Below are 24,188 nucleotides of genomic sequence, written 5' to 3' on the forward strand. Positions count from 1 at the left end.
GTAAAGGTAAGCAGTCTGGGCATCTGTGTTTCTCGCCAGATTCCCCCTCACCTGTTATATCTGAGATTTGAAGTCTGGAAGAGGGTTAGTTTGTTAAATATATAGAATCCTTTTCAAGCGTTTGCAAAACTTTACGGAGCTGTGAATGAGGCATTCATAAAACTGATGTGGAGCACACCAAATCACCAAAGGAGGGAGTCCAGTCCTACTGGAAAAAGCCATAGTTACAGAATTTCCCTTACATCACAAGAACGCATGTTCCAGATCGAGGTTCCAGAGTGGTGGAGGGCAACTTATAGCAGCTGAATCGAAAAAATCATCAAGTCTCAGTATTCCTTTACACAGCAAACCTTGTTGCACTTCTAATGCGGCCTGGCTCAGACATTTGAGGGCTCATTTTATGATCAAATTATCAGCTAATTTGTTGAGTTTGTTTTATGGAGAAAAGAAATTTAATTACACAATCTTCTTTCTGCAACTGTTTTTTTACTGAGCTACCATTTTTATTTGCAGTATATTTTTTCATTATGCCCCATTGATTTGCTGTTCATTGAATCATATGATTTCTACACCCATTCTTTATTGCTTCCCAATGCATTTTGCGATAAACTGTGCTTTGCCAAACGAAAGCCTGAAAACAATTGGAAAAACTCATTAATTTATAGGATCAACCTGGGGAAAGATAACTAGCCTTACTTATGTGTTCAAGATTACATGATTTTGTCATTATATTGTTAAGCAGCAATTCTAACCATTATTACATAGTGCTCCCTAGATTGTTTGAATGCATCTTTTCAAATGAACTTTACCCACATTTTTATTCGCATTTCATCATTTTCCCAATTCAATTCACCCACAGTCATGTGGTGTTACCAGGATCATCATGTTCTCTTGTAGCATTCTACTTTTATATTTTACTTTGCAGGACTAGGTTGGCCTGGTACTGGTTGTAAGTTCTCATTGAAAAAGTTACATTTGTACTTAGTTTTTTGGAGCTCAAATTAGAAAAGCCAGATCTGGTTTCAAAGGTGGTGGGCAAAGAGAATTCCACAAATCCATACTGTTGCTTAAAGCCCTTGGTCACAGCAGCTTGCACGGAAAAATCAAGTTCTATGTTGCTGTAGGCAATTCTAGAAGCCTGTTCTTGCAGAAGGTTCTCAAATGCATACATAGGACTTCAATTACAAAAACAACAGTTAATGGGCAGAATGCAGAACAATGTCATACATTCACCCCAGTACAGAGATCTGGGTCTAAATCCATCGTTTTTTTGCTCACCATGCCATTCCAGTTTGAACCCAGCCATATGCAAATCAGTCTTGACCCTGTGCCTCATGGGAACAGTCCAGCCCGAACTGCCAAGCCAGGTCCTCCCTGGACTGGAAACAAGCATCCTAGGACCGGTTTCGGTGTTTTACCCCTCTTCAGCCAGGATAGCTTGATTCCAGTGGCATGGAGAGCACGGGACCCAGAAAAGAAGGGGGAAGAGGCATCGGGAATAACAGTTCTCTTCGAGTCGTGTATATATATCGATCCATGATTAAGATCATGCTCATTTTGAGGTCAGTGGCTTTGATGTTTTGAAGACATTTTCATCACAGAACTGGCTAGCAGAGCTCGTGGGCTCCCAGCACCAACATTTTCCCAGACACAGTAATGCCTTGGGTTCCTGTTCCGATAAATATCTTTGTAAGATTTCCTGGTTCTTTTTGCTACCCAGGATACAGTGCACTGATAGAATTGTGTGGGACACAAAAAGTTGCAAAGAGTGAAAAAGAGGAATTGTGGGTGCTAGTTCACGACACATCTCCGCTTAGGAAAGAGGGGTCAATCACTATTCACAATAACACTGAATTAGATTTTGCAAACAGTTGATAAAATGACTCCTGCATGAGATATTTAGATTTTTTCTGATTCTTCTTCAAGAAATGTTGAATTAAAATTAAACTATTCGACTACAATTTATTCATAGCTAGAAAGGAAGCAGCGCCTGAAAGGGAGAGTAAGACATGAAGGTGCTTACAATCGAGGAGTACCTGTTTCCTAATGAGAAGTACTGGTACTCTTGCTCTGCCTGTAATGGACCCCTACTAAGAAGTGCTGGTACCTTACCATTACCAGAATAGACTCCTGCAGAGAATTGCTGGCACTCACCTACTGCTAGTAATGGACCCCTGCTATAAAGTGCTGCCGCTCGCCCCTGCTAGTAATAATGGACCCCTTCTAAGAAGTGCTGCAAAACTCCCATTATTGCTAGTAATGGATCACTGCTGAGAAGTGCTTGCAATCTCCCTCTGGTAGTAAGGCACCTTTGCTAATGAGAAGTACTGGTACTCTCGCTCGGCCTGTAATGGATCCCTACTGAGAAGTACCTGTACCCCACCCGTGCCAGAATAGATTCCTGCAGAGAATTGCTGACACTCACCTACTGCTAGTAATGGACCCCTGCTGGAAAGTGCTGCTGCTCGACCCCTGCTAGTAATAATGGACCCTTGCTGAAAAGTGCTGCAACTCGCTCACTTCTTTTAATAATGGACTCCTTCTAAGAAGTGCTGCAAATCTCCCATTATTGCTCGTAATGCATCACTACTGAAAATAGCTTGCAATCTCCCACTGCTAGTAATGCACCTCTGCTGAGAAGTGCCGAACTCTCACACTGCGGGTATTAGGCCCTTGCTGAGAAGTGCTGATACTCTACCACTGCCAGAATAGACACCTGCAGAGAATTGCTGGACTCTACCACTGCCAGTATTGGGCCCATGCTGAGAAGTGCTGGTACTCTCCCACTGTTAATAATGGATCCTAACTGAGTAGCCTTAGTACTCTATCACTGCAAGTAATTGACACCCTTCTGAGAAGCACAGGCACTCTGTCTAGCCAATAAAAGAAATGCAGGCAGGAACATTTAACACAGCGTGAGGAAGGATGTACGAGGACACACATCCATCTTCAATGGCCTCTGGTTGTAGCTAGTTTTTAGCTGTTTCTTGCTTTGCTTGCACTTTCAGAGACTGATCTTTGCACGCTAACATTTATGAGGAAGAATCTGAATATACAGAATGTAAGCATTTTGAGGCAAATGCAAAATGACAAAAGCGCTTTACAAAACACCAAACAAACAAAAATAAAATACAGTGTGCGCTCTTTAACTTCCGATGAACAGTTTTTTTCTCACGCTAGTTGCCCAATTAGCTAGTTGCCCAATGAACTCTTTTTAAGTATTAAATACTCTGCTGTGCCTAATCTAAGACAGTCGCTGCCCCTTCCTAATATTGGCGCGACTTTAGGCCTCATCATGCAATCACTTCAGACTAACCAGGGCCAACTGTGAAAAATGTGATTGCTCGATTTGAATTCCGCTGCTGCGCGCGAGCTCAGCAGGCAGTCTGGGTAATAAGGCCGTTTCAAGCAGTCATCAAACAGTTTGTGTCGACCTCCATCCGATGTTTTCCAATAGCCCATGAAGAGTTTAATTGTTCTGCACGGCAATTATTGCCAAATTGAAAAAAATATAATAATTGCTATTTTATAATGTAAGGTTTCTTTTATTAGTTTGGTACGAATTCTATTTTATCAGTCACCGGCAATATACTGAATTACTTAAACGCTTGTCGCTGCCAACATCAGTAATCAGCAGGTCAAGGCTAAGGAGCATATTTACAAGCCCCTAACGGCACTGGAGCGTCACATTTTTCCCCATATTTACACGGTGGCACTAAGCCACTTAACTTGGCTTAACGCCACTTTGTAAATATGCCCCTTACCGCCGCAGTCTGCTGCGGCAAAGGGGCGGGCAATGGGTGCTGCTGTGGGTGTTCCCCCACAACACCCATTGCTTTTTGACACTGCCCCAGATTTAATCCTTGTTTTTTGCTCTTTCCATGTGTGCACATTCTGCAGCACACATTGAAAGAGCATATCGCCATTATTGATTGTTTATGTGCAGGAAAGTGTCCCTTCTTGCACATATACAATCACCCAGGCAGCACAGGCACCATGGCAACATCGCGCGAGGGTACTTGTGTTGGTGCTAGGTAGCTTTTTTAGCACCAGCGCTAGGGGAAACGCAGGGGTGTGCCATATTTTTGCAAATACGGCACCTCCCTGCGTATTGAAAATGTCAGAGTGCGATGGTGCCAAATTTGGTGTAACACCGCGTTCCAGCAGTTTCTTGTAAACATCCCCATAAGAGTTCAAATCCCAGGAAGGCCAGCTCGGCCTTGAGTCCTTCTAAGACCGTTAAACTGTGCACCATTAAAGCAGTGTGACAGTAATTAATAATCGTTATTTACAATGCTTAGAAACGCCAGAGGGGCAGTATGAGGCTCTATATATCAATAAGTTAGTGTATTGTGATTAACAATTATTATTCTATTATTCCTATTTCATAAAATGCATTTTTCGAATCAGCAGCCTCTAGTAGGTCTGGCTCTTTAGACGAAGAAGCTGGCGTGTCTGGGGATAGAGCTGTACAGCCAACACAGTTGAATTCAGTTACCCCGAAACCATGTTTTTTTCTCCCACAAAACGTCCAAATAGATAAGGTGGCAATTTTTATTTAGTCTTCCGAAATATAACCGTACTGGCTGAGCTACAATTACTTGCTAAAAGGCTGTGCTATGAACCTATGAAAAAGTCAGATCCCTTTGAGACTCACATCAAGTTAATGCTTTTCTTCAGGTCTGGCCTCTAAGAGAGTGTGCATTGCTGATAAATCCAATGGCGCGCTCACAGATACCATAAGCCTACATCTGCCCTCTTGATTCAGCCACTTCTCACACTTAATAAGTGTGAAACCCAAAACCGGAAGAAGGACGTATTGTTTATTGGTTAGAGGACTTAGACCAAAAAAGGTTATCTAAGGTGAACATTGTAAGCTGCAAAGAATCCTTGCTTCTTAAACATGTAGAAGACCTTGAAAATAACCATGCAATAGTAATCTGTCCCATTCACAAGGGCGTGGGACATTGCGATAATGGGCACAAACGAGAACTAGTAAGACCATTGAATAATAACACTTTTTATGAATGTCCGTTTCACCCCAATGAGATAAGACTAGCTTTGGTTGCATCTATAAATGAGCAAGTGCACTTGCCAGAAGGTCACCAAAATACCTGTCCATCTTTCTCAGCTCCACACAAGTTGCCTAAGGTTGAGAGTGATGCCGCCAGGCAGACGGATCGTTTTTGGCCGAAACTCAATGCTGGAGCCTTTATCTCCTGACATAGTCCCTTTTAACCTTTTGCCTAACTCATGCTTTCATCAGTGAAGGGCATTATGACTACAATGAATTTTGTTGAAGGACTTTTATTTAAAAGCCTAGCACACTATTTGGTGATTCTAGATGTAGAAATCACTCTCCATAAACATTACCCAGGAGAATTATTTCCTAGTCATTGAACGTCTCTTGGCGCTGGACCAAAGACACACAGGGAATCAACCACTTCTATAGTGTAATGTGCCTTGTAAAAACTTCTTTTTGTACAAGTAGCAATTTGTTTGACCGATTATGGCCATGTCCTAGGGTGTCACTTTGCGCCCAAATGATCAAGTGATATTGTTCTCTTTTTTCGGTGTCTGGTCACCTTCTTCTCAGAAATTAAAAACCCAGTCCTAGTGACACTGTTTTTAATGTGCTGGCTGTATGAAATGTAATTACATGAAATGTATAACAAAATTGTTTGATTTTTTCCATAGAAGGCATAGTTTTTCCCTCCCGAGGCCAGGAAAAAAAAATCAATTACAGCTGACAGTACCAAGACCTACATTAGCTTACTTTGAGGCCCCTTTGTTTTCTCATTCCCCATTTAGCACAGTACAGAGGAAGCTCTTTTTAAGTGCTAACATTGAATGCTATCTAGTAGTGGCTGGTGTCTGTGCTGAGTGGCGGTTGGGGGGAGGGAGGGGGAAACAGGGAGGAAGGGAGAAGTACTACAACAAAATAACAAATAAAAAAAAAAGTACCTGCCCGTCCTGCCGCACCACCGCTCTTCTTCTTGCCAGCACAAACTCCCAGAATCCCCTGCAGCCAATCGTAACGCTGCTCTCATTCGTGAGATAAACATCAGGATTGGCCTGAGCGCCCTCGATTTGCACTCCCAGGGAGACTGGGAGCCTGAGACTGCTCTCGCCAATCCAGCAATGCAGCTGGGGTTGGAGAGAGCTTCAGTGTACATGACGCTTTGGCCATCCCAAGACAGCCAGCCAAACTGTCATGCGCACTGAATCACAGTGCTACCCCCCACCCCGATGGCCTCGCCCCCAAGACACACACGGTAGAGAAGAATAAAATGATAATAAACCTGGTTTATTATCATTTTAGTTTTCAATTTTTGCAGCTGCTGGCAGGAGGGAGTGGGGGGCGATGCTCCTCCGCCATAGCGGAGGAGCCGCTGCTGATGCTATCATTAAATGTGAAAGGTCAACATAAGCCCCATCATGCATGGCTGTCCAGTTGCTTTCTCCTCTTGTGTTATTATTTACCAGAGGGTGCAGATCTCCCCGGTTTCATCAATAGGCATTGGAAACAAAATGTTGAGTCTGATGGAGCGAAAGTTCAGCATGGAATTACTCTCTACCTGATTCAGAGTGGGTAGGATTTTCCACACCAGGTTCTTTCTGGTTCAAAGATACATTCATGATTTGTTCTGCTGGTAATTCCGCCCAGACAAATTGCATTAGGCATTGACTGCAGCAGCAACCAAGCCTCACTCCTAATTTTGTTTTTGATGGGGGAGCATACTGTTCTCCTTCTGCACATAAAATGTTCTCCCTGCCAGAAAAAGCCTTGTACCACCTGCACCTTCTCAGAGCAGGTGGTAAATGCATGCATTAAAACCCTCTGGAAATAAGAATCAGTGTGAATTTAAGACCTGAAAAATCAGTTCCATGCAGTAATTTCCTATTCCATGGGGTTTTAGTCATAACTACATAGGACTGGTGCAAGTACCATTACCCCAGTACTGTGCAATTTGTAACCAGGCCTCTCTGTTTCCTCAGATTCTAACAGTGGTCCCCACATTCATTGCCTAAAGTTTATCACAAAGTCAGTTTTGTAGAACAAGGATTAATCCTTCGGCCAATATTTGTAATTTTAGAGCTTGATCTTTTGCACCTTTATGTGAGGCCATTACTAAGGGACTGGCTTGGTAGAAAAGTCATGGTATGTAGCTAGACTGAGGCCAAACCAAACCAGTACTGCATTATTCGAGTATCAGAAAAACCCACTTGAGTTGAAGTAGCTACTTCTATGTTTGCACCTGTGGACTGTGCATGTGCTGAAGTACATGAAGTGTAAAACTTGAGAGAGCCTAACTGTGCAGTATCAATGCTCCTGCTTATCTGCAGTAATTACTTTTTCAGCAGTGGTGCTGGAACAATTTTCAATGGGGGGGGTCTGACATCAATATTACTTCACAAAAGTCATAGGGATCGTGAAAAATCCAAATGTCACATAAAGTAGTATAGCAAATCAGCCATGCCCATTTAGCAGCAGAGTGGTTAGGAGGTAGTATGTTTCCAGTGGTGGATTCTGGAGTACACTGTTGCATGGTGTAGTAGCACACAATCATTTACAGAAAGCACATTTTCCATTGCAATGGCCACTAAATGTGCAGAGGCATACAGTTTTACAGATAAATTGATAATGTGTGGAAAACTGTGTTTCAGCTAATATTTATCATTGCGCATCACCAAGTAAAGTGTCTTGATTCATTTAGATTCTAATAAAATCTTTGTTTTCATCACACTAGAGAATTAAAAATGTGCCTCATTTGTGTTTTCCTTGCTGATGATATATTTCGAAACATATATACAGCTCATTTACAGCTATTTAATTTCTAAAGGCATCATTATTGCTCATTCACTTTCTGAACTCCAACTTGGTTATTTTGGGGGTTCTAAAGCACCCCTGCCAGTGCCTAATTTGCAAAAAGAATTGTGCCGAGGCTCTCGTCAGGAGGCCACTGCAGCTTGTACCACATATTCTCCAGCCATGCTGCCAATTATAGTAACAACACAAGTACTAACATCCATACTCCTACAAGTGTGACAATTAAGACTATTTCAGGGCCCCAAAGCTATAAGAATGGCTTGGGTTGCAGGTAATATTCATTTTTAATGTATATTGAGTTAAAAATTAACTGTTGTTGGGGTCATCTCTAAATTTGCCAGATAGCGCCCCATTGTGGCAGATGTATATTCGAGTTAAAAATTAACTGTTGTTGGGGTCATCTCTAAATTTGCCAGATAGCGCCCCCTTGTGGCAGACTGTCACAGACCTGGTGCTGACAATTAAGTGCTGGTGCCGAAAACCAGAAACCACGGGCTCAAATTAATCACTGACCCCTGCACTCCTATTTCCAACACCTATAATTTTCAGTCTTTATTCAGTGACCATTTCCCAACAAATATGAATAGAAATAGTGGCAGCCGATAGAACATAAAGGTACCAATTTACTCAACTTTATGGTGAATACTCGCACAATGTAAAGCAGTACTCTCTGTTGTAACGCGCAAACGTTGATACAGGTCCAGGTTTACATGGACTCAGAGCACTCTAGGAGATTAATTGGTTTGTAACACTATTTTAATCCCAGTTTGGAATTTTGTATATTACGCTATGAATTGGATGGATTTAGTAATCACCTAATAGAAGGTTTTAAGCTACCGTTTTGAGCCCCGGTTTTTATCTTATATAAAAAAAATTGCTATTTGTATTTCAGATATTGGAAATGTGATATATTACTGAATATGCACTTTATGTTGTACTGCACTTTTATGATCTTATTTTTAAGATCTAATAAAGTTAATTGATTGATTGATTGACTCAGAGCACCCTAATCCCTGATAAAGTATGCACAGTGGGAGTGACGAGGCAGAAACAACACAAACACCTGAAGGATTCTACGCAAAGCCACATCAATTAAATTCACACAAAGTAGCACAATCTGGCTTTGTGTGGAATCATTGAGCTAAACATGGTAAGACTGGGAAATCAAAAGCAGCCCAGGCAAAAAAGCTCAAAACAGCCCACCTCCCCTTGTCTCCTCATGATATATATATATATATATATATATATATATATATATATATATATATATATATATATATATATATATATATATATATATATATGTTCACTGAAAAAACCCACAGGTTTCAGGGACGTTACAGTTAGTTGGACATTTCAGTCGCACAAAACCACAGAAATTTGGCCGTTATAGTTAGTTGAGGTAACTATAACTCGCGCCCCTACAATGCACTGCTGATGACGTTACATATTACATCACTCATGACATGGTGAATGACATCACTGATGACATCAAGAAAGAGGGAACAGGTGTGCAGACAGAGGCAAGAGAGGTGCAGAAAGAGGGAAGAGGGGTACAGAAAGAGGCAAGAGGGATGCAGAAAGAGGCAAGCGAGGCACAGAAAGAAGAGAGGTTTGTGGATATGGGTAAATGTTTAAATATGTGAAAATTGGCGCAGCCGAACAGTCACATAATTCCAGTGGCCCTGCTCATACCTCCAACTAAGTCCAGAAGTGCTCCACAGTGGTTCCTTCTTTTTTTGTGTCTCATTGACACAGACTACAATACCACATAATTACTCTCCAAAACACATAATCCCACTCCACATAATTACTATACACCAAATACCACATACTTTCTATTCACATAATTTCACTGCACAACATACCACATAATTCCACTACACACAACATACATCCACTCTACACCAAAAAAGATTAGAAAAAACGTTTACATTTACAATGCCAATAGCTCTAACTCTCCGACCAGCGCTCAGGAATTCCACTGCGTAGGACTTACAGGAGGTACCAGGAGGGCTTCTTGGCCCCCAAAATCCCTCAGGAGTAAAGTGGACTCGCTCCCTTTCTCCACCATCCCGTAGTCTGCCAGGAGACACATTTGCAGAGTGGTGGAGTAAGGGAGCGTGGCTTCCGAAGACGTCTTAGCAATCCCACTGTGTGGGACTTACCGGAGGTAACAAGAGGGGTAGTTGGCCCCCCAAGGACATCCTTGGGGGCCAACTACCCCTCCTATTACCTCCAGTAAGTCCCACACAGCAGGATTGCTAAGTTCTCATAGCAGGCCATGCCCCCTTTGCCCACCACTTTGCAAAGGCGCTCCCTGGCGCGCTCTTGGGTGGGCATTGAAGTCACCTTTGCTGCTGGGGGTCCTTTGGGGCCAACTAGCCTACCTCTTACCTCCAGTAAGCCCCACATAGTGGAATTGCTGAGAGGTGGACACAAGCCACGGCCCCTTTCTCCACCGCTCTGCAAACGCGCCTCCTGGCATGCTCTTTGTTGGGGGATGAAGTCCCCTTGCCTCCTGAGGGTCCCTGGGGGCCAACTAGCCCACTAGGTACCGCCAGTAAGCCCCACACAGCTGGATTGCTGAGAGTGGTCCGAGGCCCAGCCCCCCCTTTTACACCACTCTGCAAACGTGCCGGCTGGCGTACAGCTGCTCGAGGGATGAAGTCCACTTGTGTCCTGAGGTACTCAGGACACAAGAGGACCTCATCGACCCACCAGCAGTGCGCCAAGAGGTGTGTTTGCCTGTGGTGTAAAAAAGGGCGTGGCCTCGGACCACCTCTCAGCAATCCCACTGTGTGGGGCTTACTGGAGGTACCTGGTGGGCTAGTTGGCCGCCAGAGACCCTCAGGAATGAAGGGGACTTAATCACCCAACTTAGAACGTGCCAGGGGTCGTGTTTGCAGAGTGGTGCAGGGCCTCCGGCGAGATGCCAGCTTTTCTTTTTTAAATATGTTTAGAAGGGGGGCTGTGTGGCCCCCCTTCTTTTAGTATTTTTTGGGCCCAGGAAACCCCATCACCCAGGGCCTGAGCATTTATAAAAAAAAAAGAAAAATAGGGAAGGGCACGGCGTGGCCTCCCTTCCCTGGGCCTATAATGGCCCCGGGGCATTGCCTTGTTTTTTTCTGTTTTGTTTTTTAAATAAAATAGTACGGGAGGGGGGCCACATGGCCCCTTTCCCTTGGCCACTTCTGGCCTCAGGGACCCCATCCCCCAGGGTGGGCCCTTAAGTTGGGGAGCGTGGGGGGAGCCCCAATGCCCCCACTATCCCAGCCAGCTCCCCACCTCCTGCGGGAGCCAGCATTGCTTTGGGCAAGCGGAGCTGCTAACATGCAGCTCCCCTTGCCCAAAAGCAATTCTGCTTTGCTTGTTGAAAGCGAGAGCAGGTTTCCCATCCCATCTTTGAACTTTTTTCGAAAGCTGAACAAGATATGTGTTCAAGCACTTTATTTCTTAGCGCACCAGCAAGATAACAAAAGTGCAGTTAAAGATGTATCAGTTACGACTGAGTATCAGACAAGATGAAAGCTCAAACCCTCCTTGTCATGACCAGCAAGACAAATATGTAAATATGTACCCCACTCTTGATGCTTTGTGCTAATAAGGTGTATAGTCTATGGTGTAAAGCTTTCAAACTGGACAACGTTCACTGGTCTTATCCATGGGCGCTGCTTGGTCAGTAAGATTGAGGTGGGGTGCCAGCCTCAAATTTCCCATCAATCAAGCTGACATATCATGGTAAAATACATTATTTGACCTGCACAGCAGGAGGTGGCTTTAAGGGGCAGTGGAAAGGGATAGCAGTGTGGATTGTTTGAGTTGTTTAAAAGACAATATGTTGCAAGATAGTCAACAGTTTTAAGAATTTCAAAATTAAGAGGAGAGTGTGTTGTGTATGTTTTTGTCTGTGTGTGCATGTAAAAATCCTAGGTGATATCCGACAGCCACCTCACTATACCCGAACCTGAAAGCACCTGTACCCAATAATTTACTAGAGAATACATTTATTAGGGAGGTTGTAACACCCCAAATGCCCCCCTAAAGCTACGGCTCTGGTCTTATCCTTCTAAGGCTTAGCCCCACCCAAATTCAGCTGAAAATACATTTACCAGCCCTTGGTATGAAATCTAAAAGTGCTATTTTTGCGAACTTATAAATGAGGCATTTCTATTTCTTAAAGTGGAACTACTGGTTAATAACCATCTTTCAATTTTAGAACATTAAAATAGCGACTGGTAAAAGTATTTCAGAACTGTAATAAAACAACCAGTGAAAGTATGAGGATTCTGGTATTAACCATTACAAATGTAAGACACTAAATTGCTTTGTTATTATTTGACGTGGTGGTTCGCACATCAGATTAATTTATGGTTCTTAAACCACTTAACTCTCGTGTAGGGACCCTCTAATAGCAAACAAAGAGTAAATGTCATCCTATGAGCAGCATAACTAGCAGTATATCTAAATCAGTAAACATGGGAGTCTATGAACGTGCCCCCGGGTATCCTAAAGTGAATACACTGGGGCAGATTTACAAGAACTGGCGCATCTCTATCTTCCGAGATGCGTCACGTTGCAAATATGTTGCATCGTGGCGCATTGTTTATGACGCCGCTGCGTCACAAAGGTGACGCAACGGAAGCGTAAGGGGCTTGTAAATCTGCCCCACAATTCTTAGCTAATGGGCAGTTTAGTAAGTTCATTGCTGGAAGATCTTTGAGTTCATGACAAAAGTGAAATTTCCTAAGCTCAAAATTAAAGTGCAGTACTTCCACAGACAGAAAATCTACTGCCTTTAATTTGTGGCCAATGTGACAAGTCTGTTCAGCTATATGGTATGTAAAAGGGTGCTAACTGAAGAAAGGATGCATGGAGAGCTTGCACTGAAGTGTGAACTTCACCATATTTCCTGTATATAAAATATGTAATTTGATATTACAATAGTTATTAGTGTCCACTCTCAGTGCATATAAACCAAAAACGACATTTTATATGCCCTTTCATAGGATAGTTAATCCTAGATTTCTTTGTTAAACTCTAATCGTCAAGGTGGTACTGTTATTATGATTTACAAAACACCATACAGGTATTCAGTTAGCTTAAACTAAAGGTACAGGCTATGAATGCAGGTCTTGTTGAACAGTGAAGGGCAGATCAATACATGTCTACTTGTCAGCTGAAAACTCATTATCTGTGCTGTACACAAAATATAACTCCCATCGTTGATTTCCCCATGCTTCTTGAAATAAAACACAATATCAAAAATACAATAACCGAAGAAAAATTGACCAGCTCGGAAACTCTGAGGTAAAGTGGACATATTAAAAACAGAGTCCTGGCACAGAAAATAACAGAGAAGAGAAAAAAAATGCAAGCACCGCAAGAAAGCATTGAAAGTGTTAAGATGTTTAAAATATCATAAAAAGCAGCTTCTCAAAAACATGTTTTTAAAAAAAAATGAACATGTGAAGCTAGACTGAAAGTTACCTTATTAATGCTTGGGTCTGGCATTTGATGGGTAAAAGGATCAAACAAAATGTATGATAGAATCACAACATAGCTACGAAGGTGACTGCTTGCAATATAAACATTCTTTCTCAAATACTTCCCAGAGGCAGATACCGTCAAAGTTTCAACGTCCTATCACGCCCTTATGATCCTGAGTCAATTACATATGATTGTGATTATGATGGTCTGTATTCTGTAATTTAAAGCTGTTATATAACAACATTATTTTCAATGTTATATCGATTGTGTATAGCTTGTCACTATAGGGCTTTTTTAATGGCTATAATGTATTACTCCCCTTGTGTTTCGCATTCTATCTGTAGCGTTACACGATATTTTAACTCATTTAATTAACCTTTCCGCACGCCCATACTTGTGCCACTCTGACAGAGGGCAACCAATTGCAAATCTGTCTTGGTCCTGTTCTATTAGGAGGGTGTCTACACATAAGGCAGCCTCAAATAGAGATGGTATTTTGGGTGCCTTAGTATACTGGTGATAAGATTATTTCCAATTCAGCAGGAGCTGATCGGCCTGGATCCCTCCCATAATCAGCGTACAGCTCTGTCTGCTGTCAGAATTATTCCCACATCAGTTATTACTGTGAAACTCTTATTGACTTTAGAAATCCAGTCCACCAAAAGGACTATGAGTCCCATTCAATGTATTGGTAACCCTTGTCCCTCTTTCTGTACAGTTTTCTAAACGCAAATAGCTACAATCATGAATCACTCATTCACATAATACTGTGTTCTGGAGTGTATTAATAAAAAGGTAGGTGGGGTAGCTTGAGTTATCTGTATAAGGTAATAGTGAAGTATGGAATGTGAGAACTGGAATGTGTGTAGTAGAGGAATATGAGTTGAAATTACCAGATGGACGATTGGCGGGGACGTGATGTGTGGATCTGGCAGGGTTGCTCACTTACTAGGATCTTACCCGACCAGGGCCAGACTGGCTACTGGGCGTTTCGTTCTAAATAAACAATGTAAAAAGAAGTTGTTTTAAAGTATGCTTTAAGCACACTTTGAAACCATTTGCTTTTGCATTGTTTAATTAGAAGCACTGCAAGGATTATTGTGGTCGGCAGGCGCCCAGCAACAAAACCACCTCTGAACCTGACAGTCCAGCTTTTGCTTGGGCAAAGATAGAGACTCATCTCTCTTTAATGCTAGGAAACTGGCTCTTGGTTGGTGGAGACGAGCTAAGTTTCCATATTGATGGTGTAGATCTTTCTGCTGCATTTATTCTATGAGTGGGTGTGAGAGTGCCTGTGTGGGTCTGTGACTGGGTTTATGGGTGGGGCAATGAGTTTGTCAGGTGTGTCTGAGTGGCTGTGTGGGTCTGTGAGTGCCTCTGTGTGTCTGTAAGTGGGTGTGTGAGTGGCACTATGGATTTTGGGCATTTGCATTCTTAGGCTATTTAAAAGGCAGTTAAAGTTAGGCTCAGGTATCACTCATAGCTATGACTTGCACCCCCCCCCCCCGCAATACACTGCTTATGACCTCACATATTACATCACTCATGACATGATCAGTGACATCACTCATGACATCACTCATGACATTGTGTTCATTAATTTGGCGCCAGCTGCCTTCCAAAAAAGAAAACACATGCACATAAAAAGGATATCAAATCAAAAACTCTCCATACAGTTGTGTTTAAATAAAGGACAAAATCTGCCATAATAAAAACATATGCATCACACATCATTGGGATAAGTGCAATGTAACCGCAATCACACTAGACAAGCTGTAACCCTCACCCCATAGATTACCTGAAAAAAATCAATGGCAGCCCCTTGTCTAGTGCAAGTCCTGTATTGTATACAATTTCAATTTGAACATTGTATTACAAGGCGCAATGCATATGTGTAGATACTTATCAGTAATCAAGGTGAGGCAAAAACATGTACTAAAATATCCTGAAATAATGTGTCAACATCTGTTTGCTGGTGCAAGTGTCCACAACTATGTTGAATGGCTGCAGTTCCTGCCATCATGCTATGGAAAATATGTACTGAAACATTGCAAAGACTCAAACAATTGCAAGGACAATTAATGCCAGGACAAACATAGTGAAAATAAAAATTGTGATTATTCACAATGAGAAGTCTTTAAACGTGTTTTAAACAAGGCAAATGCCAGACCCAATGGTGCCCAGAAAGTCCAAAGCACAGGGGTGTCGTGGCACCCAGCTTGCGTCCAATTGCATTGCCAGGAAACCTCAGCAGGAATGGGCATCTAGTGGGCACAGCACGCACCTCAAAGATGTTAATTTGGGTGGGGGGTGGGTTTGGGAGGGGTGGGCTTGGGTTTGGAAGGAGGGTGTGGGTTTGGGAAGGGTGGTCTTGGTTTTGGGATGGGATCTTTATGTTTTTAGGGGTACCTTGGGGGGGTAGTACGGGTGATTCTTATCTTTTGAGGGGTGGGTTGAGATGTGGAAGGCATGGGTTGGGGTAGAAGAGGTAGGTGTGTGTTTGAGAGGGATGGGTTGGGGGTGGCAGTTATCAGGACGAGGGCACACCTAAGATTCTCACGGGGACAAGAGGTAAGATGGTCGGAAGGGAGTTGGGTTGAGAGGTAGACGAAGTGGAAGTGGCTGTTGTGCATGTGTTTGTTGAAGGTGCAGGTGTTTGTGGGTCTGGTTTAGGTTGTGCATGTTTGGGTGTGTGTTGCTTTGTTGAAATATGTTGAGTGGGTGAGTGTGGGTGTTTCTGTTTTGTGGGTCTGTGTGCTGTGGAGGTGCTGGGTGAGGTTGTGGTGCATGTGAGTATGGTGTTGGCTGCAGTGTCGGAGGGTGTGCTTGTGGTGGTGGATGTGACTATGTTGGTGGGTGCAGTGTCTAGGGGATGCTGCTGGTAGTGTTAGTACACGTGGGTGTGGTCGTGGCTGCGGTGACTGTGGCTTTGTTGGTGGTGGGGGTTGGGGTCTGTCCGGATCCAAGCTTGTGTTTTTTGTTGTATTTGGGTTTCTGTGTGGATGTGCTGCTTGTGTCTGTGTGAGTGGATGTGTACAAATATGTAAGTGTGCTTGGTACAGGTCTGGGAATAGGAAGTTAGTATGGCGATGGGGCAGGAGGTGGGGCACAAGAGTGGGATGGCTGGGAGGCAGCAGCAAGTAAATAGTAAAATGAAATTAAGTGTTAGGTAACCTGCCTTTCAACTGTTGTCCATTTAAAAGCATTCAGGTGCATATTTATAAGCACACCTCAACATTTGACCTGGCAAGGATATCTGTTTAGGACAGTTTTTTTACCCTGTGACTCAGCCCCAGCCTGGCCCACTAATCTGACTGAACACTGCTCATTGCAGGGTCTTGTTATCTGCAAACTGATGATCATGATGTCACATATCCATAGACTTCCTTTAACGTTTACATGCAAAAATGACCTTGTGCCCATCTTATAAATTACCTCAAGGCTGTGTGCTACTCTGAAGGGGTCTGGGAACTACTGGTAGTTAGTTCTCATACAACTGTTTGGAGACCCCTGATATTCGATGAGTGATACACATATCTAACATCATTTTCATTTTGTTTGTACCGAAAACATTTTTATGTACAGTTGTAAAGAGTATATAATGTGTTTCTTAATTTCCATGATGTGAGTTTTCCATGTAGCACATGTAATTTAAACATATACATAGATACATCTCTCCATTCACACGAATCGGAATCTAGGGCTATAAACACACAGCACATACTATTGTTGTTTTTTTAACATTCTAAAGTGCCTAGAAATCCCCAACATCATTGTCCTCTGTAAGGACAAAGTGTATGATATTTCACATCACTAACTAGACTTCAATCAGGAACTCAAAAGGGACATTGTAGCCTGTGTTAATAGAAAAATAACCAGTTAGATAGGTTCTCATATATATTTTAGACATGGACCTGTTCCTCTGGTGAGCCATAGAGGTGGCCGTACAGGAAGAGGCCCTCCTGTGCCAGCAAATCCAGCTCCTCTGGTGAGAACGGAGTAGCCCTCTCAACTGCTCGACCTGGCATTTTTGCTCCCAGAGGCGACAAACAGCAGCAACAGTGGAGGAGGTCTTGATGGCAGCAGTGTTAGGAGGCAAGTGAGATTTTTTTCCAACTGCTGCATACATGTACACCATGATAGTCAGAGTAAACACACACAGCCATTGGTCTTTGTACATTACTTTCACCGTTATCCTAAGGCTGTTTACTGCCAACTAAGCGGTGACCTTCCACCCCGCCAGTCTGATTCCAAATGTCCTATTGGGGATGTAAGGCACCCGCCTTTTTTGTGAAGTTCAAAATAGTGTGTTTTGTGACTGTTAAGTGCGTCAACACCAATACATACATGGATGAGATAGACCATCCATTCACTAAAGCACTTTATTTAAGGTTTAGGCTAGGTTAATTTCCTCTTGCTACCCTTACAGCCAAATGGAAAGGTGACCAAGAAGGCTGTAAAAACTGTCCGGCATGTGGCTGCGGTGAAGAAATTTCTGATCATCTCTTGTTCTTTTGCCCTAACTACTGCAAACAGTGGAAAGACTGGATAATTCCCCTATGTCGCTATCTAGGTGTCCGCCACTTTAACGTAGCCTCAAAGATCTGTAGAGTAGATATATCTCCTGTCATGGTCTTTTCTGTAGCTCAGTACCTTGAGAGTATCTGGCCAATTCAGTGAAAAATTCTCTCTACCCCTGCTCCAAACAATGTGGCTGATCCCTTGCTAGGTAGCATTTGGCCTCTGATTATGTAGATTTCACCACATAACATTGTAATGTATGGTTTTATTGCATTTATCAAATCAGAGCTATTTCTGAGCATGTAATCTATATAGCTTAAATGAACTCTTTTTTATCTTTTTAAGGTATGGTGCATTTTTATTTGTATTGATGAACTGTTACTTTTTTGGTCTATGACCGAAATAAAGTACCAAATTGAAATTGGCTGTTAAGTGCAAAACTACCACTCAAAATTGGGGCTAGTTTGTTTACATATTCAAACTTTGATGGACACTCATTCTTTTTTTTTTTTTAAACATTTATATGTAGTGCATTACTGTGCTGGAAAGCAATATTAGCACAGTGTTGTTTACACCTCTGTTGATGGTATTTTGGGAAAAAAAACCACAATGTGCAAATAATAGGTCTGTGCGGTAAATTATGTTCCGCTTGCGGAATTTGGGTAATTTCGCGTTCCGCGGAGAACGTGGAATTGCCAAAAATTCCGCAATCCGTGGCTTCGCGGAATTTTTTGCTTGTTCACGCTTTCAAAATGCGTGTTCCCGAGATATTTTGCCCCGAGCACGCAAACAGCATTCGCGAACAGGAAAAAAGCATCGCGAACGGGCATAACAAGCAATTCCGCATGTTCGCGGAACTTTTGCGTGTTCGCGGAGATTTTTTTACCGTTTCGCGGAGCTTTGCGTATCGCGACTACGCAAATTCTGCCCACCCCAAGTAAATAATACATTTGAAATGTAATATTTACAATTGTTTTTAATTAAAATGTTATAGTAGGCTACATATGTAATTTGTGAAGAATAAAGGACAATTAGCAAAATGTTGGATTAAAATATGTAGTTAAACCATATATATTTTGTAGAACTACATTAATTTAGTGTTAATTACCAAATATCTTGCTGTAGAAAATGTGTCAAATGTTCACATGTATGTTCCAATGCAGACATATGAACCCTGGGAGAGTGAGGAGACAACAGCCTCAGGTGAACCGCCCATTTCCAGACCTTGCCACCATGGAAGAAAGGGATATAATCAAGAAGTTCAGGTTGAATAGGCAAACTATGCTGGATTTATGTCATCAGCTGGAGCCAGATCTTCAGCCTCACAACAGAAATCTCACATCTATAACAACAATTGTCAAACTCATGGCAGTATTTAATTTTGTGGCCACGTGATCCTTCCAATACACTGGCAGTATCTGGTGGAATGTCACAACCAACTTTCAGTGGTGTGTTACATTAAGTTATATCTTCAATGATGACACACATAAACAACTTCATCCAGTTTCCACTGCAGCAAGATTTAGCCAATGTGAAGGGGGCCTTTTATGGATTGGGCTGCCTACCACATGTGGATGGGGCAATTAATGGCACACATATTACCTTAGTACCACAATGTACCAGAAGACAGGTCTACCGGAATTGGAAACACTTCCATTCAATCAACTTGAAAATCTGCTTACAGGATTTGTACATCACAAGTGTCTGTGCATATTTCCCCATTTGGCCTATGATTCCTTTGTTCTAGGGAACATCTCCATACCTCCGGCAAATGTCACAACTTGGACCTGGGAGAGCCTGGCTTGTTGGTCTGTACAATATTTAATAATAATGTTTGGGAAATGCCTATTTGAATAACCTGTAATTGTGTAACATTTTTGGACACTTTTTTTGTCTTCCATCTAAGAGACTCCGCTTATCCCAACCGACCATGGGGCATATCATCAACGAGGCGATTTATCACCGCTTTTGCGTCCGTTTTCGGACGAAGAGCGGCGATAATTTTATTGCCTAATCAGCAAGGTCACGCTATTGCGTGAAACCTTGCATTAGCGCCTGTATTCTGAACGCCCAGCTTTGCATCTCTAATGAGATGCAAAGTGGGCGTTCCTGCCCTGACATAACTGGAGAAATGTCGCTAAGCGACATTTCTCCAATTATCAATGGGCACGCTAACCTGCAGACCGACAAGCAAAGTAGCGATATCCTCTGTTATCGCTACTTTCCTTATGCCTGCTTCAAGACTGACTTAGCCATGGTATCCTATGTAAGGTGAATATCATGGCTAAGTATGCCTTGCCCTATCATCAAGCTATCGCCAAACTTTGTGAGATTATCGCTGGATTTCCAGCGATAATCTCACATTTGGCAGTTAGCGCTTGGAATTTTATCGCTTTTGAGATAAGCGTTGCTAATAGCACGCTATCTCCGCGATAAAATTCCACATTACCCGGCGATAATTATCCTAGCGCTAAGTGCGCTTAGCGATAATTATCGCCAGTCCTTGATGATATGCCCACATGGTTGTTAGCACCACTGAGGAATCCAACAACACCAGGAGAGGTCCGCTTCAATGAGACCCATCGAAGGACACAGTGGCCAGTGGAGTGGTATTTCAGGCTCCCTCCGATGAAACATCCCTTACATCGCAGAGGATGGAGACCATGAAGAGTCACCGGGTGAGGATCCAGAAATGCCACATGAAGATGATAATGGTGAAGAGGAAGGAGCTGACTTACGTCAAGATGTCATTGACAACATCTTCTCATGAGTGTAAGTATATCTTTACATGTTATCACTTTTATTGTTGCACCAAATATTGATGTGATGAGAGAAGTATCTAATGGTAACTTGTTAGGAAGGGCAAGTTCAGGAAAAATCAGGTGTTTGTTAATCAAAGTTTTGACAAAGAGACTACTGTGTTCAGTTACATTGTTTATCTCTGATTGTTTTGTTAAACTGTGTCCTACAAAAGTTGAATTTGTAAGCTGTCTATCATGTTATGTTTTGATTGGTAATCTTTTTGTTTTGATCTGTTTTAGGTTCCTTCACCATTTCATTTTCATTTGAACATTTAAGAGTTGTGACATTTGGAGGTATATGGTGCTGTTTCGAAGTACAAAGGGAACATGGATTGGTCCTGGGAAGGGTAGACACAGACTTTGGGGGTACAATTCTTGTACCAAGGCAACTTGCACTGTGATTGAATGGAAGATTTTAAGAATACATTAGACTTGTAATCTGTCATGTGTTGGCACTAAGGCACTATGTTTGCCATTATTAGCTCAAACCACATGTGGTAGTGGAGCCAAATCATGCTACTCTCCCTTCACATTGGCAAAATCCTCATTGTGTGTAAAGTGTATGTTGCTGTTGATGTATTTCATCATTGTAGGACATACTTCTTCCAGCACAACACTGAAACATGGTTGTGGCGTTCCACCAGATACTGGAACAGTGGATTTGAATGATCCTGTGTCTAAAAAAATTAGTAATGCCATGTTTTTGTCTATTGGTGGTATTTATGTGGGATTCCTTATGCGAGCCAGAAGATCTAACTCCACCTGATAACATGAGTCAATGGTCATTCTCCTTTTCTATCTGATTGTTTTGTATATATCTTCTTTTTCAATGTGGGCAAGGTCTGGGACTGGAAATGTCAAAACTGGCACTGAATATCAATGACACGTGTGGATTGTTATGGTAGGGCAAATGTTGACAGACAATTATTGCTCAAATGCAATAAACATAGTAGTAGATGATTTAATGGTATCACATTTTTTCGAAGTCATGGTTGGAAACTTGAGAAGAACATTACCTACTTGCAAATTATCTATGTTTACACAATCTTTCGATTTCTGTCATTGTAAAGTTATGATGGAAGAAAACATATGCATTGATAAAGTTGAAGTATACAACACCAGTCTGAGTTTTTGAGTTGTGAATTTATTGAACTAAGCAGGGTGAAAATAAAAACCAAAAAGTGAGGAAGTCATTCAAGGTCAATGAGACCAAAGCTGGAGAGCCAAAATGGTTTTAAGTCCAGTGTCCAAAATATGACTGGCATCAGAAAGGCAAAGGTGTCCAGAAATAGTCCTCAGAGTGAATGGTAGGCAAACACTGGAGGGAATTAGGTTCAGGTTTTCTTGCTGGTGGTGACGGAGGTCTTGCCATCCTCACCTCCTGATAATATGCGTGGATGACCCCTCTGTGGGATCCACAGTTGCAGGGCCAGGGGTGGCTGCAGGTGGTTCTTCCAGTGGCAGGGCCTCCCTTCCTGTGGCAGATGTAGATGGGACAGATGTTGTAGGCCCACAGGAAGGGGTAGATGGTGCTGGGAAAGCCCTGTACATATGGGTGCAAATGTCCTGCAGCACCCACGCCAGGGAGGCCCATATTGGAGTTGTGAGCCTCCATTTGATGATTGAGCTCCCTCTGCAACTGCTTTATCTCCTGGAGCTCGGTGAGTATCTGGCCCATCATGTCTTGGGACTGATGATAGGCTCCCAAGACTTGGTCAATGGTGGTCTGGGTGAGAGTGACCGCAGTGGCCTCACTATGCTGGTCCACATTATCACGCCTACAACCCACAGCCCCTAACCCCACTATCCTGTGCCCTTGGCTCAGTATGCCCCATCCGACTGGTTGCTGGGTGAGCTGGAGCAGGAAGTGCTGTGGTGTCAACATTACCCAGGACTGAAGAGCACACGATTTGTGTCACAATGGTAGGAACACAGGAAGTGGAATCTTTGTCTTGCTGAGGTTTTAAAGCTAGGGTTGGAGGTGTTGGTGTGGGCGCAGTGAGTCTCATTGGAGCCGTCTGCCCATGATAATCAGATGGACCAGGCTTCTCATCATTATCCAATTTACCAAGAGTGTTGTCCTCATTGGCGGCTTGATCCTGGATTGGAGTGGCAGATTCCTGGCCACGTGCTCTGCCAGTTGGACCTATTGAGAAATTGAGAACATATTTGTTAGTAAAAGAGTGTATGGTACATTTAAATCTTTTGAGACAATGTAGATATCTAGAAGAAAAAATACGTAGATATTATTGAGATGAAAGCTTTCAGTGGTACTGCACATATTACCCTAATGTTTAGCAATTTCCAACATACCTAACATACCCCAACCATTCAGCTCAATTCCCTGGAAAGGTGACGATTCCAAGGTCAAGCTGATTTCAAAACAGACATTTGCACAACTTGGATAGATGTTAGGGATTATTCATCAAGTGAACAGTGTAGAGTCACGTTTTGCAAGTAACACTTATATTCAGCATAGTAATTTACATACCTTACATCTTTTGAGTTAACACAGTGTGATTTGTGTAACTCATAACATCAATTCAATTGGTTAAGAAGAATAGGACAACATTCAGAAAAGACACAAACCATTTTTGAATAGGAATTGATCACTACATGACACGTTACCATATGTTGAAATCTGTCAGACAAGAGAAAATGAGCAATTTTTCACAGCAATATTCTATTGACAAAACAGAAATAGGGCACTGTGGTAGCTGTAGTCATTACAAAGAAAACTTTTCAACACTTGCAAAATGGTTAGTGGAACATACCTGTGTAAAATATGCATTGGAAATGGGCCAGACACTTCCAACATGACACACATATGGGTAATGGGTTATTTAGTGTTGTAACACTTACAGGCACCATACCATCATGTGACATGCAATGGCATTGACACCTGTAATCTTACAGACAACAGAATACATTCATACAAACAATCTAAATTATCTGAAACTGATAGTTTGAGGTTTCTATGTTATGAAAATATGTGCATAACACATTAGCAACAGCTAACTTCAAAGCAAACAGAACGTTGAAGTTTAGTGAGAGTTTGTAAGGTGTAACTTACCAGACTCCACTCCAATAGGTATTCCTGTTAAGCCGTCAGGATGTCTGATCTGCAAGACCTTCTCCTCCTTGACCATAAGTTGTAAGGGAGGCCTGGGAGATCCACCTCCAGTCCACTGGGCATCCATGTGATGCTTGGAGGCCAGGAAATTCATCCTTCCCTGCAGGTCGTTCCACCTCTTCCTAATTTTCTCCTGTGTGCACAGGTTGTTAGCAACTTAATTATACAGGAACCATGGTCCCTTACATCATAGATAAATAGAACAAATCAACACAATGAAGCCGGCATCTACCAGTCCTGCACGTGGGGACATGAACTACACTTCCCAGGCTCCTCCAGTACCGCCACATCATCGCTGCGCCCAGAGAAGCTTAAACTCACCTCGCAGCTCCCGTGGCCCGTGAAGCCGGCACCTACCAGCCCTGCGCCTCGGGCGGGGGACTACACTTCCTTGGCTCCTCCAGTACCGCTG

General features: G+C 42.6%; 1 protein-coding gene across 2 annotated transcripts in view; it reads right to left on the bottom strand.

Annotated features, from left to right (window-relative positions):
- The window catches only part of C1_2H10orf53 (chromosome 1_2 C10orf53 homolog), a 94,215-nt gene that overhangs the window by 15,438 nt on the left and 54,589 nt on the right, over positions 1 to 24,188 (bottom strand). Inside the window, exons 2-3 of one of the 2 annotated variants that reach the window (XM_085608449.1) lie at positions 23,717 to 23,909; positions 21,769 to 22,789 (exon numbers count right to left, since the gene is read on the bottom strand). The exons of the other annotated variant lie outside the window; for it this stretch is intronic. Coding sequence (XP_085464575.1) covers positions 22,422 to 22,789; positions 23,717 to 23,909 — 561 coding nt within the window. The 3' untranslated portion in view covers positions 21,769 to 22,421. Of the gene's footprint in view, positions 1 to 21,768; positions 22,790 to 23,716; positions 23,910 to 24,188 lie in introns of those variants that run through there. 2 annotated transcript variants of the gene reach the window in all.

The sequence above is a fragment of the Triturus cristatus genome, chromosome 1_2, assembly GCF_964204655.1.
Source record: "Triturus cristatus chromosome 1_2, aTriCri1.1, whole genome shotgun sequence".
NCBI classification, from domain to species: domain Eukaryota; kingdom Metazoa; phylum Chordata; class Amphibia; order Caudata; family Salamandridae; genus Triturus; species Triturus cristatus.